The sequence below is a fragment of the Caretta caretta genome, chromosome 9 (assembly GCF_965140235.1).
Source record: "Caretta caretta isolate rCarCar2 chromosome 9, rCarCar1.hap1, whole genome shotgun sequence".
Lineage (NCBI taxonomy): Eukaryota > Metazoa > Chordata > Testudines > Cheloniidae > Caretta > Caretta caretta.
The window spans coordinates 88481554-88499844 of NC_134214.1; the positions used below are offsets into that span (position 1 = coordinate 88481554).

The 18291-nt window shown below is 38.8% G+C and overlaps 1 protein-coding gene across 2 annotated transcripts in view; it reads left to right on the top strand.

Annotated features, from left to right (window-relative positions):
• The first annotated feature begins 246 nt into the window (after positions 1-246).
• The window catches only part of THOC2 (THO complex subunit 2), a 110125-nt gene continuing 92080 nt past the window's right edge, over positions 247-18291 (top strand). For both annotated transcript variants that reach the window (XM_048863133.2, XM_048863134.2), the window contains exons 1-4: positions 247-371; positions 8123-8181; positions 12510-12601; positions 14927-14978. In XM_048863133.2, the coding sequence (XP_048719090.2) occupies positions 304-371; positions 8123-8181; positions 12510-12601; positions 14927-14978 (271 nt within the window). In that variant the 5' untranslated portion in view covers positions 247-303. The remainder of the gene's footprint in view (positions 372-8122; positions 8182-12509; positions 12602-14926; positions 14979-18291) is intronic.

The following is an 18291-nucleotide window of genomic DNA, read 5'->3' on the forward strand; positions in this document are numbered from 1 at the left end:
GGTTGCTGGGGGCCCGGGGTTGCCGGAGTATCTGGCGGGGGGGGTTGGGACTCGCTAGGTCCGGCGGTGCCCGGCCGGGGAGGTTTGCGGGCAGGCGGCGGTGCTGTGGCTCGGCAGCCGCACGCTGAGGCGAGGCGAGGCGGGCTCCGGCGCGTTCTGCCGCGGCTCGGAGGGGGGAGGGGGGCGCGTTCTTCTCCCAGGCTGCCCCGGGCCCGTTTCCCGTCATGCCTGGCGGGCCGGCCCGTCCCCTCTGACCCGGGGCCGTCGCTCCCCCATCCGGGCTCTCGGCGCCACACGGGGAAGATGGCGGCGGCGGGGGCGCTCCCTGCCGAGTGGATAAAGAACTGGGAGAAATCGGGCAAGAGCGAGTTGTGAGTGTGGGGCCGCGCGGGAGGGGCGCGGAGGGGCCCGGGCGCTGGAGCCGGAGCCTGGGGCCCGCCGGCCGGAGCCTGGGGCCCGGTCGGGCGGAGGGGCCGGGAGCTGGGAACGGAGAGGGGGTAGAGGGCAGGGCTCCGGGCTGCGTTCGCCACACCGTACCCCGAAGGGCTGAGCTCCCGCTACCGGGTCTGTGCCCTTTCACCCTCACTAACGCCCCCCTCTCTCGGCCCAGCTCGCTGGGCTCTGGGGTGTACGAGTCCCAAGCGCCCCTTTCTGTCCTTGGGCTAAGCTGCCCCGAGCGTTGGCTCCCGTTCGCCCCCAGTCCCTCCGCCCGCGGGGCTGAGCCCAAGGCTCCCGAGTTCGCCTGTCTTCGCCAGTGCCGAAGCGTCAGGCGCCCCAGTGCTGAGCTTCCCTGGCAAGGCCCCAGCCTCGAAATCCTTCGATCCGAGGGATTTAATGCTCACGTCTCTTCCCCGATCCAGCCCAGGGTGGTCGCTGCGATGGATGGTTCCTCCCTTGTGCTCCTGCGCGGGGGCCTTTGTGTGTGCCAGGAGAGGTCCACTCAGCCCTCCCCAATCCATCTGGGTCCACTAGGCTTGACAGAGAAAAGAGCTGCCTTGTCAGCATCCCCTAGATACTAGTCCTAAGAGATCTCCACCTTGGCAGGTTACCTGCTTGTATTGCCCACTATGTGTTGGGGTTGCCTTTGATCAGGAGGTTTGACTTGAAATTCACAATCTCCTCAATTTAACGTTGACTTGTTACTTGGGATGAAGGTTTTTTTTAATATTTTAGATTAATCGGAAGGGTTCTTTTAAAACTTCTATCTCTCTGCCTTTTATTAAAAGTGATGAAGCTTTCAAAGTTAAATTTTAAGCATAGAATATTTTGTGGTGAATTTCAGGGAGACATTATAGTATCCACAGCATCATTAATTTCCCTTCCTCAAATTGGCAAAGCTTTACAGTCCTCTTAAAAGCTGGATGAGGGGAAGGGGTGGTGAGGTGAATGGCGAATGTGGACACCCTCTGCAAACACCACCGTTCTTCTCTTGATCTCTTCCATTTTGTAGTGGAAGGAGAGGAATAGCCCTGTTGTCAGTGCCCTTGTGTCATGCTATATATAGGCTTGATGTGACCGTGGCTTAAATATGTTTTTGTCTATACTAAAAACTAAACTATATTACGACCAAATAAAGAAACAGCTGTATGGTAATAGGGTCCCCTGACAAGTAGTAACTGCAGTGTAGATGGGCCTATAAAGAAGCTAAAGTTCAAACTCCTTTTTAACTTTCCCTGTTTAGGATTCTGTGTTGACAACTGATTTCACAATAAACTTGAAAGATAGTGAATAAGTATAGAGACCATATATTAGCCACAGTTTACGAATTTTGGTTCAATATGATTAATTTTTAAAAACCTGCTTATGATAGTTGGGTAATACAAAGTTAATGTTGAGAGATATTTCATAGTTGATTGTGTAAAGATATGTGCGTTGTTTGAAGACTCTGTAGTGCTATAAAAGCAAATTTGCAGCAGTTTAGAAGGGGTGGATTAGCTTATTCTTTGGCTATTATAGGATTCAAACAGATCAGCTAAACCATTTTCTAACAAAGAGACAGACTATCTTAGAAATGTGTTACACAAAAGTATTCTACCCTCGCCTTTGAAGCCATGATTTTAAAAAACAAAACAGAATATAAAATGATTTTGGTCCATTCATGATGGCTTATCACAGTGTTACCAGTTTAAATCTTTTAAAAGTGAAGAACTATATCTTTATCAAACATTCCAGAAGATTTCTTGTGGACCAAAATTCTGGTTTCCTTGGGAGTACATACTGAGCAATTTTGCTAGAATTTTTATTCTGAAACACTGACCAGTCCCTCTGTTAATAAAAAAAAGCAATTATTGATTGCATTTTACATTTAGTTTAGATACTGAAATGAAATGCTTCAAAAATATTTTATAACAGTTCTAGAAGTGAAGAATTAGAAGCTTAGAAAGGGTGCTAGGTGCTTTGCAGGAGACCTAGGACATGATTCCGGCTCTAAAGAGCTTGCAGTCTAAATTAAATATATAGCATGACTGATTAAGTTCATAAACTGTGGGAAGGGGATGAGATGCAGAAGGACAACACCTGTAATTCTAGCAACTAAAGCTAAGTGACAAATGTTAGCAAAACTTGTTTTACCCATCTTTTTCATTGGGGGTAAGCTCCTATTCTCAAGCCAGTGTTTAGTCTTCAAGCATGGTGGGGCTGGGCAAAACAGAAGCAAAATTTCAGCTTTCACTCAAATAAGAACAAGGAATTGTCTGGGGAACAATCTATGCTGAGTAGGAAGAAAAGGTGAGGAAATAGAGGAAAATTCATTAATTGCTGGTAATGTAAGGTAGCTTATGAGATCCAGCAAGATCACAGTCTGAAAAATGGTATGTTGGCAAAGTTATTAGTTATCTATACTTCAGCATCATTTTACAAGTTGGGAATTGCCCTAATGAAACAGACCAAATACTTTGTCTTGTTTAGTATTTTGATTCTTGACTGTGACCAGTTCTGGATGCTCAAAAGGCAGAAATAAACAGCCCACTATATATTGCTCCTATATAATACTGTATAAAAGTGTGGTGATCAAGTTATGCTCTGAAGCATGAGAGTTGATGGTTTTTGTAATATTATTAGGGCTGTCAAGCGATTAAAAAAATCAATCATGAGTAATCATGCTGTTAATAATAGAGTACAATTTATTTAAATATTTTTGGATGTTTTCTACATTTTCAAATATATTCAGTTACAACACAGAATACAAACTGTACTGTGCACACTTTATATTTATTTTTGATTACAAAAATTTCCATTGTAAAAAAGAAAATAAATAGTATTTTTCAATTCACCTAATACAAGTATTGTAGTGCAATCTCTTTACCATGAAAGTTGAACTTACAAATGTAGAATTATGTACAAAACTCCCCTGTATTAAAAAATAAAACAATGTAAAACTTTAGAACTTACAAGTCCAATTAGTCCTACTTCTTGTTCATCCAGTCGCTCAGACAGACAAGTTTGTTTACATTTGCAAAAGATAATGCTGCCCGCTTCTTGTTTATAGTGTCACCTGAAAGTGAGAACAGGCGTTTGAATGGCACAGTTGTAGCCAGCATCTCAAGATATTTACATGGCAGATTTGTTAAAGAGTCGTGTGTACCTTGATGCTTCAGCCACCATTTCAGAGGACATGTGTCCATGCTGATGGAGGGTTCTGTTTGATAACGGTCCAAAGCAGTGAGGACCAACAAATGTTCGTTTTTATCATCTGAGTCAGATGCAACCAACAGAAGGTTGATTTTCTTTTTTGGTGGTTTGGGTTCTATAGTTTCCGCATCAGAGTGTTGCTCTTTTAAGACATCAGAAAGCATGCTCAACACCTTATCCCTCTCAGATTTTGGAGGGCACTTCAGATTCTTAAATCTTGGGTCGAATGCTTAGCTATCTTTAGAAATTTCACATTGGTATCTTTTTTGCATTTTGTCAAATTTGCAGTGAAAGTGTTCTTAAATGAACAACGTGTGCTGGATCATCATCTGAGACTGCTATAACTTGAAATATATGGCAGAATGCAAATAAAAGAGAGCAGGAGACATACAATTCTCCCACAAGGAGTTTGGTCACAAATTTAATTAACACATTATTTTTTTAACAAGCGTCATCAGCACGGAAGCATGTCCTCTGGAACGATGGCCAGAGCATGAAGAGGCATATGAATCTTTAGTGCATCTCGCATGTAAATAGGTTGCGACACCAGCTACATCGGTGCCATGCGAACGCCTGTTCTCACTTTCAGGTGACATTGTAGTTAAGAAGCACTATCTCCCCTAAATGTAAACAAACTTGTTTCTCTTAGCGATTGGCTGAACAAGAAGTAGGGCTGAGTGGACTTGTAGGGTCTAAAGTTTTACATAGTTTTGTTTTTGAGTGCCGTTTTGTAACAAAAAACTCTAAATTTGTAACTTGCACTTTCATGATAAAGAGATTGTACTACAGTACCTGTATGAGGTGAATTGAAAAATACTATTTCTTTATCATTTTTACAGTGCAAATATTTTAATAAAAATAATATAAAGTAAGCACTGTACTCTTTGTATTCCGTGTTGTAATTGAAATTGATATATTGAAAATGTAGAAAAACATCCAAAAATATTTAATAAACAATAGAATACCAATTGAAATTTAACAGTGAGATTAATCACGATTAATTTTTTTAAGTTAATCACGTGAGTTTACTGCGATTAATCAACAGCTCTAAATATTATTCTAGCTAGTCTGATCTTTTGTACTTTTTAAAAAGTCTTTCTTTGTTTTGATAAACAAGTATGACAAATGTATCAAAGAGCATGGAGTGGATCATGTTACTGTAAGTTTAAAAAATGCAATATCTATCATCAGCATTGACAAAGAGATTAAGACAATTCAATCTATACACTATTCTAAGCAATATGAAAAATACTAAATCTTAAAGTTAACACTGTTATGACGTAAGACATTGATACTCAAATAACAGATCATAAAGATTCTAGACATATCCATAGATGGCTACGATCTAAAATAAGAATATGACTTATTAGTCTAAGCCAGTGATTTCCAAACTTGTTCCATCGCTTGTGCAGGGAAAGCCCCTGGCGGGCTGGGCCAGTTTGTTTACCTGCCGCGTCAGCAGGTTCGTCTGATCACGGCTCCCATTGGCCGCGGTTCACTGCTCCAAGCCAATGGGAGCCGCTGGAAGTGGCGTGGGCCGAGGGACATACTGGCTGCTGCGGAACAAGTTTGGGAACCACTGGTCTAAGCAGTCAGCCATCCTAAAAATTCTACACAACCTTTATTTATAAGTATTTATAATTGTACACTTTATAAACTAAGCATGTAAATAACATGTAAAAACAGTAACTGTGTAACCGATTAAAATTCTGTTGGTTACACGGTTAAACATTTTCCCATAGGAATTAGGGTGTGGGGTGTGCTGCAGCACCCAGGTGTTTTATGTGGGTCCCCGCTGCCGGCCCCTGCACCCAGGGGTCCCTGCTGCCGCCTAGCATCCTGGCTGTGGGGCTGGCAGCCAGGACGGACCTCAACTGCTCTGGGATGCCAGGTGGCCGTGGGGCTGGCAGCCCGGAGGGACCCCAGGCGCACAGGGCGGCAGCTGAGACCCTGGGCGAAGTTTAATCGTTAACAGAAACCGATAAGAATCAAGCATATTGGTTAACCAGTTAAACTCATACATCCCTATTATAAACTTAATTTAATTAGCTCTTTTACTGACTTGTAATGTCTAGTCCTTCTTAGACAATTTTTGAACTATTTGTCGCAATCAGTATCTTGCATCAGTGAATTTCACATACCAGTTATCTGTTGGAAAAAAATTTAAAATTTTCTGCCTTTTAATTTATGTGTCACTTGTTTTTGAGAGAGGTTAGTTAGTGCTGGTCATTCTTTTTCTTTTCTTACTAACTGCTCTTAATCTTCTTGAAAGCTCCCACACTTGTAACTTTGTTTTAGTCCTGTGTTTTTTTTAAATGAGGTGACCCAAACTGAACATTTTTCACGGTGAGGTCATTTTTTTTATATGCGCGCGTTCGCATGTCCATGTGTGTCTCTTAACCCTTCTAAGTATACCATAGTATCTTATTTGTGTTTCGCCACTGCTTGGTACTGGGTGGATATACCCATTGAATTTATACAATGACAACTTTGTTTTCTCGTAAATTAAAAAACTAATCCAGGAATGTGTAGTGTGTCAGAGTAGCTTTAATGATTTCTTTGGCCAGCTTAAACAATGGATTGATCTTCAAGATGCGCTGAAAGAGCATTCTTGATATTTTGAGTCTCCTTTCAGTTTGTCGTATGTGATGGGAGTTTATATTTGTCTGTAGTACAGAGACAACTTAAAACCTTTGAACTTGTATTAAGATCTGCTGAAGTGGACCCTTCAGTGCACAGTGGAGTTCCATTAACATCACAGCTTGTTGATCCATTATAAAAACTGATATCAGAAGGACTTTATGTACTCCAAAGGGTCTGCCTGAGTGGATCCCACTGAAGGATCAGGGACTTAATTTGGCTGTTAATTTTAAGCAGAAAGTAGAAATGACTGCATATAGGCTGACTGTAATGGGTACTAATTAATCCACTTAATATTTAAGAAAATACACAGTAGACTCAGAAGAAAGACTAGGTTGAGATCAGATGGCCTGAAATAGTTCTTGTGAAGAGATATTGATTTTTGTAAATGCTTTTAAAGGTCTATTTATCTTGGTTAATGATGAATAGAAGAAACTTCACCATTAGTAATAGAATGAAATAGAAGCTTCTTGGCCCCAACTTTAGAACTAGAACTGTCCATGTTATGTGATATGTTAGAGAGAATCTATTGTGTTTTCTGTAACAGTAAAAAAGCAATAATAATAATTTGAGCCATACCTTCACTTTATGTGGCAAGAAAGCTTCCATAGTGTAGCTGTACAGTGAACCTGCTTATTACATTATATTTACATTTGAAATGGCTCATTTTCTTAATGTTTTACAGTGTGCATTGGTTGTAAGCAGCCTGAGTGACGGCTATGATTGTTGTATGAGCTTTCTTTAGAAGAGTTAATATGTAATTTTGGTTATGATATCAAGGAAGCCTAATATTTTTATAAGTAATCTACATTATAACGTACTGCTATGAGTTTATGTATCTTTATGAGAGAATATAGAGATTCATTTTTAATTCTCTGAAACTCTGAAATGAATTGTAATATCTAAAGTTGTGGTCCTTACAAGAATATAATTGTTCTCTTGCAAACTTTAAAAAAAATCTGATTTGAGCAGTCTTCTACGTTTTTATAAATGTAGGTATTTACACATTTTTTAGGTCTCTGCTCTTATGCTTTGGGGCCTGATCTTGCAATGAGAACAACGCTGGAAGATCCCGGCATCCTTGAGAAGCACTTTTGAAGTCAAAGCCCCACCTGGGTGCACAGATAGCTATTTTTAAAAAATAAACAAAGAAACTTAAAATATATAAGGTCTTCTCTTTCACAATCCAGTGTTGTTGTTTTTAAAATGGATACAAGATTATTTAGAATGCTGTTGTGTATTTTTTAAAATAAGGGAATTGCACAATATAAAACAGACACTGATCCAGACGACAGAACCCTTCAGCCTATAATTATCTTTTTATATTTTTATTTAAAGATTAAAATAGCTACTTAGTAGTGTGTGCACACTCCTCCCCTTTGCTGGGATTATGTTCTGTGAAATCATGTGAATGCTTAGCATTAAAAAGTGAACAAATATTTCAAACATACATTTGGGCAAAAGTTCAATAATGGCCACTAGAAAGATACTTGCATGTCACTTCTTAATGATAATATGTAAGTGGCAGTGCTTCCTTGCCTACTTTCATGTCTTTATATTGCCTTAATTTCTCAGTTTTCTGATAGTCATGCTGAGAAAGTGTGGCAATCCAGAAGTTAGGGTATGGAAGTTCTACTACATTTGTAACTTTTCTAAATTAAGATCCTAATTTTAGCTTTAAGTATTGAATAAAGGTTATGTTTTGGTTTTCAACTTGTTTGGCTTGTCAAAATAATCTAAAATAACTAGATACATATAGAACAGCAAACCGTACTATATAATTCTTTTTATAACTAAACTTCATGACTGATTTTGAAAACTGAAATTGTATAAAGAATATTTCTCTTTTCAGTTTGCAATTATGCCGCACACTCAGTGAAAATAAAAGCCATGAAAATGTGACTTTCAGAGGTAAGTTGATATTATCCAATATACTTGGAGTGTGTGTATATATATATATGAAATTGATCAGGGTTCAGTGTGTGCTTGGATGGAATGTCAGTATGTATGGTGATTGCTGCATAATAAGGAGGGGAGCTCAGTGCATAAAGCAAGGAGGATATCCATTTACACAGATTCAGTTAACCTCAAACATTCACATAGGAAGTATGCAAAGGGAACTCTCTGCAGACCTGCAACCAGTCTTTGGTTGGGGAGGTGGACTTCTTTACCATAGCTCCTTGTGAAGTTCCATATGCAAAGCCCTACTACTTACGTTTTGTGGAGAGATGAGTTTTATTCTAACAAGGAATTAGGTAAATAAGAAATGCTTGGAACGTACAGAAGTAGTTGCTTAATAATGCAAGTATAAACTCTTAAACATATTGTTCAGTTTGCTCCTATAGAGTTATAGTTCTTAGTTTCCAATTCTGTCTTCCTTGGGTAAATATATTGCTGGTTTTAGTTTCTAAAGTTCCAGTTTTTAAAAGGGTTTTAACATTCATTCTAAAATGCGTGTACTTACAATTTTGGTGGGGGGGCTTTAAGAATTAGAATGATTAAAATGTCCAAGGACAAATAGCAAGGCATAGTTTTGCAACATAAACAAGAGAAATTGAATTTTGGATTTGTTTGCTTTGTATGATTCCCTGAAAGGAAAGATTCAATATTATGGAGTCTGCAAAGCTGCTTACTTTATTTAGGTGGTGTCTGGGGATCTTGTTAAAACAGTTGCTTTGGGAAACGATAAAAGCAGAGGGGATTATTTATTGTGAAACACAAATATGATTATAATTAATTTTGCAAAGTAAAAAGTATTTAATGTTAAATCAGTAAAATTGCAAAAATATATTTTAACTCCCAAATATGTTTAGTACAAGTCATTGTTTTAATACAAGGCTGATGGCCCAAAAATGAGCTGTTTTCAATCGTCATCTTCCTGTACTGACTTTTATAAACTTGAGATTCAAACTTTCATTGAAATTTATAAAGCTCTCTAGAACTTGTGATATTTCCTTCCAATTAAAGAAAGTTACTAGATTTGGTGACATATTTACAAAATTGAAATTTACGCAGTCTTTATAATTGAACAATTCTCATTCAATTAAAACATAAAAAGGTCTGATTCTGCTCTCACAATGATGTAAAATGGAAATAACTCCATTTAAATCAGTGTTTTGTGTTATAAAACTAGTGAGAGGAAATCAGGCCCACAATCTTCTGGGGAACTCATATTTATCTATTTCAGAAAATACATTAGCTTGATGAAGACAAAACACTTCACATTTTCTTTTTTTGGTAGATGCTTAGATACAACAATGATGCTTTCAATAAAAAAAGAATAAAACTGTGATTAATTTATATTATTTTTGTGTGAATTGTTACTACCAGCAGTGATCACTTCTTAAAATTCGGAGTAAGTTCTATATCAAATTCAACCACTGCTTCCTTTTTATATTAAAATTATTTATTTGTATTATTATTATTATTATTGTAGTGTCCTAGAAACACCAGACAAGGATTCTGGTTCCATTGGGGTATGTGCTATACAAGCAAATAGGACAGTCTCTGCCCCTAAGAGTTTTTTGCTATACTTTAACATGTGCCCCAGATGCTGTTTCTCCCTCAGAATAAGTTGAGATTTAAGCTGAGAACAGAAGGTCTGTAAGTGTAGTAGAGTATGCTTCTGTCTCATCTGATGACTAAGGTATCAGACTTTTAAAATTATTTCTGGAGCATATGTTGACCTACTATAAAATGCTTCTGAATTATATATTTCAAATATCCTAAATATCTGCCCAAAATTTAAACAACCCCCTCAAACGTCTACTTCTGAAATAATACCATTATTTATTTAGAAGATTGCCTTTTCTCACTATTGCAGCTGATCTTGGAAAAAATATCTTTGACTGTCTAGTTAGGTAAATAACTTTGACTAACTGATTATTTTGAAGATTAGCGTAATCAATGAATGCAGATTGAAAGCCGAGGACAAAAACATAGGAGTTGTCATATTGGATCAGACCTGAGGTTCATATAGTTCATTATCCTGTTTCTGACTGGCCAGTACCATATATTTCGGAGGAAGATGTAAGATTGCTGCAGTATGGAGGTTTGGGGTTACCTGTCCCCACATTAGGTCCCCTCCTGAATTCTAATAGAGATTGGCTTAAGATCTGAAGAATAAGAGTTCCTTCATCAGAAATACTACATTAAAGAAAATTAAGACCTTCTTGCCCAACTCTGAAATTAAACAATTCCATGCTATTAATGTAATTTCAGGTTAGAGTTTTGTATTCCCAAATGTATAGACGTCAAAAAGATCCATGATCTAAATACTCATTGAGCACACTGTTGATGTTTACTATTTTCATCCGGGTGTTTTGTATAGCTATGTGTACATGGCTTGGTAGAAGTGTGATTTTTCCCTGCGTGTGTTCACATAGTTGTGCTAACTCTCAGTGAGCTAGCGCAATATAAATAGCAGTGTAGTCACACTATAACACTGCTTGTGGCCATGGAGGCATGGGTGAACTTTACCAAATATATATGCACCAGTTTCAGGTGGGTTTGTACTCAGTACAACTCAGCGGTGCCTCCATGGCCACTACCAGAGCTACTGTGGCTACGGTGCTATTTATATTGGTAGTAGCTCAATGAGAGCCTGCACAAGTGTGACAATGAGCAGAGGAATCACACCCCTAGCTTGCAGTGTAGACATAGCCTATAACAACGGTGGCTAAATTTACAGACCCTCCGAGCCGCATACGACAATCTTCAGAAGTTCAAGAGCTGGGGTGTGCCTGCCGGGACTCGGGGCCTCAGCTGTGCAGGAGACTCCTGCTGAAGCCCCGAGTCCCGGCAGGTACACCCTGCGGGGCTGGAGCCCTGAGACAGCTCTCCTTCCTTCGGGGCAGAAGCCAGAGGCGATACGTGGGGGGGACACATGGGGTCACGCACCCTCCCTCCACCCCCCAATTTTTGCCATGGTTTGCTTGCCGTGATCAGTTGCAAGTGCCGCAGAGCCCACACCCTGCATGGCAGCTGCTGGATCTGGCAAGCTGGGAGCTGTAGCCATCGTGAGAGGCAATGGCATATAGCTGGGAGCTGCAGGGAGAGCCACTGCTTTTGCTGCTTCCTGTCCCCCGTGAGCTAAAGCAACAGCCCCTCCCTGCAGCTCCCAGGTGTTTGCTGTTGACTCTCCACCGGGAGCTAACACCTGGGAGCTGCAGGGAGGGACTGCTGAGGGTATGTGGGGGGCATGCCTCGGAGGGCATGACTCAATCTGTTAGGAGGGACGTTTAAATTGTGCCCCCCCAACAGGTACCAGTCATCTCTGGCAGAAGTCCCTAACCCCGCTGCCCCAAGCTTCCCCCTTCCCCCCAGCCTGCTAGGCGGAGAGTGGGGGACGGGGGGCCTCCGTGAGCCATACTTTAACTGTAAAAGAGCCTCATGTGGCTTGGAACTGCGGTTGACCACCCCTGGTCTATAATATAATTATATGCATAATGAAAATGTACCTCCTTTGTGTTTTGGCTTTTAGCCACATCAGTTATTATAAATGTATTCTTCACTCTGTAATAAGGTGTTTTAAAGACAATTCTGTATACATTTAAAATAGTGTAGCCATCTGTTTTTAACTTGTTGGAACCATGTGTACAAAACAAGCATGTATTTAATGTTCTATAATTCTCCCCAAACACACAGTCTCTGATCCAAGGAGCAGTGAAGAACTTTTCAATTTAATGTAATGCTCTGAAGCATGTGACATTATTTAATCATAGAAGTTTTTCTCTCACTTTTCTCTCTACAAAGAATTCAGCCTGACAAAGTGTTTCTCAGTTATTAATTTTCCACCTAGAGAAGTGGATATTAATTTTTATAGCTGCAACTTAGTTTATTATAGTATTTTTCCTTTGTCATGACATAATCTGATTTATGTGCACTATGCAAATGTGTCATCATCCAGGGAAGCTCATATTGTTGTGCATGAGACTGGTGTAATAATTCATCCCATTTTAGTCTATGGCATTTAACTCTTCTTTCCATAGAATCTCTAGGGCAAGGACCATATTTTGCTATGTACTTGTACAGTGCCTTGTACCATGAGGTCAGATTGGGACCTCAAAGCACTGCCTTATACAAATAAATAATCTTCTGGGTGAAGTGGGGAAAAAACACATTCTCTGTGACTACTAACTGCACCAAGTCTGCAGCATCACTGTAGATTTTTCCCTGGAAGTTAGACCAAGGATTACCTAACACTTGTGTTCCTAATGCGTCTGTTTTATGTATGACAGATATCCAGCAGGCTCTGTATGAGCTTGCAAATCACGTTGTCAAGGGAAACTTAAAGCATGATCAAGCTTCTAATGTTCTCAGTGATGTTATAGTAAGTATATATTTGTACTACTTGCTGTAGGTTTATTTAATATTTTAGTTAGCTTATTACTTATGGAAGCCAGAGTAAATGGGAAACCAGCAGAAACACACCATACCCTGCAGGTGTAGTCCCTTAAAACTTCTAAAGAAACTGCTTTTACTCCTAGGGCTTGTACACAATTGCACTTAGTTCAGTATAACTCAAGTTGCTCATGGGTGTGAAAAAGCCATCCCCCGAGTGATGTAAGTTGCACCATTCTAAGCGCCGGTGTGGATGGACAGCGCTGTGTCAGTTGGGCAAGCTCTCCTGCTAACATAGCTACTACTGCTCGGGGAGGTGGACTTGGAAGTGTAACTCCATGCCAGATACTCTGCCCATCTTGTTCCCCGCCCAACCCCCCCCCCCCCCCCAAAAAAAATTAAGGTGATACTTTTGACTATTAAAACCTTATAGCTTCAGCATAAGTTTAAGGTCTACTATGTGTTGTGAAGAGAAAGGGAATGAAAACATTGAAATGAAAAATATTACTTGTATACAATTATAACTATTGTGCCAAGACCACCATAAAGGATATGTTGGTGATGCTACATCTTTCCTGTTGAAGTGCACTGTAATGAATGAAAATTTCCCAAGGCTAGGTTAAAATGGTATTCATGGAAAGTATATTGAGGTTCATCTGATGAAAAGCTGAAGAGAGAAACAAATGTTTTATAGACATACGTGGGGGACTATGGTACTCAAATGCACACTTATTCTTGACTGGGAAGTTTGGATCTTTTTTAACTTTATGGTTCTTTTGTGTACCCACAATGCTAGCGAAGCCTTTCAGTTTTTACAATCAGTACTTTTACTATAGAAAATAGTTTAGATACTAGAATGTTCAGGGGGGAGGAGTGGGTGTTTGGGGTAGCTATAGAACAGCGTTGTGGGCTTTTTAGCTAATGCTAGGTCTGATTTATGTGGAGCTCACTTAAATTCCCAACATATTAAAAAATACCTCAGGACTGAGGCTATGGGGGGGGGGGGAAGGTGGATTGATTTAGATAACCAGTTTTAATTTTGATTGGCTGTTGTGCTTTTTAGTTATTTTCCTAAAGAGAGATTGATTTTCACTGGTTGGTAACCAGTAAAACATACTGATTTGCAACTGAGTACAGCCTTTATGCTAAATTTGGTATTTCTTTTTGCTGACCAGAAGGATTTGCTACATGAGAAAAACGTTTTTAGATATTGTATAATTGTATAGCTAATGTGCACTAAATCAGATTATAAGATTTTACTTCTTTGTTATGTTTAAAAATGGTGAGTGATGGATTTCTTATTTACTAGAATATTAATGTTTTGGATCTATGCCCAGCTGTATTTGGATGGAAATTGGAATTCAATCAAAAATGCACAAAACTAGTTTCACCTCACTTAAAAACTACTTGCTTACAAAATCAGGCATTAAAAATACAAAAGAGTCACAGCACACTGTTACTGAACAATTGCTTATTCTCTCTTTTGTACCATACAGTTATAAAATAAATTAATTTGAGTATAAGTACTGTACTTAAGTTTTAGTGTATAATATATAGAGCAGTATAAACAAGTTGTACGAAATTTTAGTTCGTACTGACTGCATTTGTGCTTTTTATGTAGCCTGTTGTAAAACTAGATAGATAATATAAGTATATATAAAGAAAAGGAGTACTTGTGGCACCTTAGAGACTAACCAATTTATTTGAGCATGAGCTTTCGTGAGCTACAGCTCACTTCATCGGATGTGTGAGCTGTAGCTCACGAAAGCTCATGCTCAAATAAATTGGTTAGTCTCTAAGGTGCCACAAGTACTCCTTTTCTTTTTGCGAATACAGACTAACACGGCTGTTACTCTGAAATAAGTATATATATATATATATATATATATTATAATATAATATAAAATACTTAGTTCAAAAACTGAATTGTAGAAGCACTTGAAAACAGGGATTTACAATGGGCGTGCCTTGTCAACCTTTAATAATAGCATTTCTAATTCAGTGCACTTTTAAAACTTATGCCATACCCTCAGACATGAGTTTAACTGTCATTGAGATTTTTCTTTCTTTCAGTCTTTTCAGCTCACTTGATAATGGTTTCCATTGTATTAATATTTTCTTTTGTATTTTTCCAAACACATCAGGCACAATAGATAGTTAAACCACTCCTGTTCATTGATTTAACAAGAGTAATGTTAGTGGATCTAAATTTACATTTCTGTCAAGACTCTTTCTTTATTAAAACAATAGACTAAAATATTCTAATTACACATTGTGGTATTCCTGCATTTACTGTGTTTTTTGTTTCGGTTAGGAATTTCGAGATGACATGTCCTCCATCCTTGCTGATGTATTCTGCGTATTGGGTAGGTTTCTTTCTTCCTTTCATCACTGAAACAGCTTAGTGGAGGAGAAGTGTGTGTTCTGTCATATAAAAATCTTGAAATTCCAAAATATAAAATAACTTTTGAAATGTAGTTTAATGTAACTAGTGCCATAGGAAAGCAATTTAAACGTTTGTCGTTTCAGTAATACAGTATGTACTATAAACTTATACAATTCATGGTTATTTTGCTTTTGTCTTCATATAAATGAGTATATGCATAGTAAAACACTTCTTGTGCCTTACCAAACTATATGTACGTTGTTTAGAAATCAAGGAAATTGATGATAGTTACAATTTGTTTGAAGAGGACTATTATGCAGCTCCCTAGAACTATCAGAGTTGAAGTTTCTGCCATTAGTACTAATGCATTGATGCAGTGTGTCAGGCAATCCAAATTTCCAGATGACAGAGGCAGATTACTGGTCTTAACGATTGCATATTTTCAGCTGAAGATTTTTTGGTAGTTTCACAGCAGTCTCTAGGCTTTTTTTGCCTTGGTAGTTTTTTGTAAGGTATCTGTGATGGAGATGGGTCTCTTATTTACAAAGATTCCTTTCAGAACTCCCAATAAAAGGAGCAACATATGTACATTTCTGTCCTGATTGTGCAACCTTTACTCATTCCAACAGTCCCATGAAAGTTGATGGGAATACATGCTCAAAAAAGTTACAGAAGCTTGCTCTTAAGTATGAATAGCAATAGGTTGTGAAGTCAGTGACTTAGCAATAATAACCATAATTATGACTTTTAAACAAATGCTCTTATAAACTGGTAATTATAATTTTTCTTTGATTTTTACAAATCTGGATTGTAAATGGTATTGGTAGCTGCTATTGTAGCTGTATTTGCACTTACGCTGTAACTGAAATGGAGCTTAGTCTTACATTATACCTATTGTTCCTAGAATATCAGGGTGGGAAGGGACCTCAGGAGGTCATCTAGTCCAACCCCCTGCTCAAAGCAGCACCAATCCTCCCAGATCCCTAAATGGCCCCCTCAAGGATTGAACTCACAACCCTGGGTTTAGCAGGCCAGTGCTCAAACCAATGAGCTATCCCTCCCCCTACAATACAATTTATGTATTGTTCATAAATACAGTCAAGGCAACTGGATAGGTCCTGGAAGAACAATGAGTATAGACAAAACAAATACTTTAAAGATAAGATGCAAGAGAAAAAAGTACACTTTCCTTTCCCTCTATTTACTGAAAGTTCTTTCTATCTTTTTTCAACTGTAGAAAAATGTCATGATTTACCTTGTTTTTAATTAAGATATTTTATTGAATTTTTCAAACAGCCTATATAATATATAAAACAAACTAAGAAGATACTTGCAGGAATTATGTAAATCCATACATATCTGGAAAAACAAGTACTAGGAAAACACAATTACTAAAAGAGTACCTCCTGCTGCAATCAGATCTGTGTGGCCAGACCCTTGTGCCTTCGAAGATCAGATTACTTCAAGAGGGTCAATGTGTGTACAAAAAATAAATATGAAATCGCATAAATCACAAGGCAGAGGATATTATGTTCTAGTCCTTTAGTCAAAGGATGAGCAGTCATATCTTTTAGGCAGTTTATTTACAAAATTTTGGTGATTTTTACAAAAATGGTGCTAACTGACCTATGAAAAATTTATTATATAAGAAGACTCAAATTCAGGAAGATTTAAGATTTAAAAGGAACATAGCCCACCCATTTCAAAGGAATATTCTCTCTAGCTACAGTGATAGCAATCAGAAGAGTTGTTTCTTACCATGTCATCAAACATGGTAGCTCTGTAACTTGGTAAGTAACTTGATCTGTTATGAGCACATTTCTAACAGGAAGTCAGATTTATGTGTTCAATTTCATATATATATGTGGTGAGATAAAGATTCTGAAAAACAGTTTTAAACTGTAGTTGAAAAAGTTAAATTGAATTGAGAAGTGGCTTTAGTTGAGTGAGTGGTCTTGGAGTTTCACTTGACTAATATGGGACAGTGAGTCTTCTCTTAAAGATCTTTAAGATTTTGTCATCCAGGAATGTATAGCATTTTACCCAAAACTGCTAACATTAATGAAATTCTGGACCAGCTACTATCATTAGGATCAGCAGCAGCGTTTTCTGTATTATTTGTTTGATATCTGTATGGACCACCAAGAAACTCTTGAGACTGTTCTTTTTCTTTCTTTTCCAGATTTGTAATCTACATGAACGTGTATAAACATAGCTACTAATTTCATTTAGGAAACTGACTTTTCTCCCCCTTTATGTTGGAGGGCTCTGATATTGTGCATTATTGCCAAAGTCCTCTAGCAAAAACATGCATATTTTGGACCTGATTTTTTCTAATGTAAATAAATAAGCAGAAACATTTGGGGCTGGGAAAGGAGAGGAGCAATTTGTACATAAAGGAGCCGTAAAGAGGATACCATCTTGCTTTGCATATCACCTGAGTGCTCAACGGTAGCTGTTGAGAGAGTTGTGGCTACAGGAGAAGATAAAGCTGCCCTGGCCTACCCTAAGTTGTTTCTGAAAATGGGATCCTTGGGATCACTCAAATTCTCCATTAGTAGAAACAAGGGATTGGCAAAAAAGACCTTTTTTAATGTCTCATGGTGGATTTCACCCTAGCTTCTATATTAACATAATTTTTATTGATTTTTATGGTGAAGATTGTGGGCTTATTTATATCCCTGAACTAAATAGTTCTGGAATTCGTTCCTTTTAAAAATATCAGGGAAATTGAGGGCTAGTTTGTGTGTTAATGATCTTCCCTGAGATAGGGGTTATGCATTGTTGAACTGTCTGGAGTGGTTCAGGAGAGAGATTGTGATTCAGGGCTAATCTACACTACTGTGCTACATCGGCTCAGCTGCACTAATGCAGCTGTGCTGCTTTAGCATGTCTGGGGAAGATGTGCTATGCCGACGGGAGAGGCATAATTACTCCACCTCAGTGAGAGGCAGCAACTATGTTGGTGGGAGAGCGTCTCCCGCTGACAAACCACCAGTGGGGACAGCACTTAAGTTGATGTAACTTGCATTGCTTGTGGGGGTGGCTTTTTCACACCTCCCCTCCCCTCGAGCGACGTAATTTACATCTACTTAAGCAGTAGTGTGGACAAACCCTCAGTCTGACTGCTGATCTGGGAAAAGTGGAAACGTCACTGGCTCTGTACCTAGCTTAGTGTCTATGTCTTTTGACACGCCAACCTAACTATGCTCTACGCTTCTAGAGAGGCTGCTTCACCTTATGCGCTGTGAGCAGTGTAACGGGTAGTAGTGGGGCACCTTATAGTGCCGTAC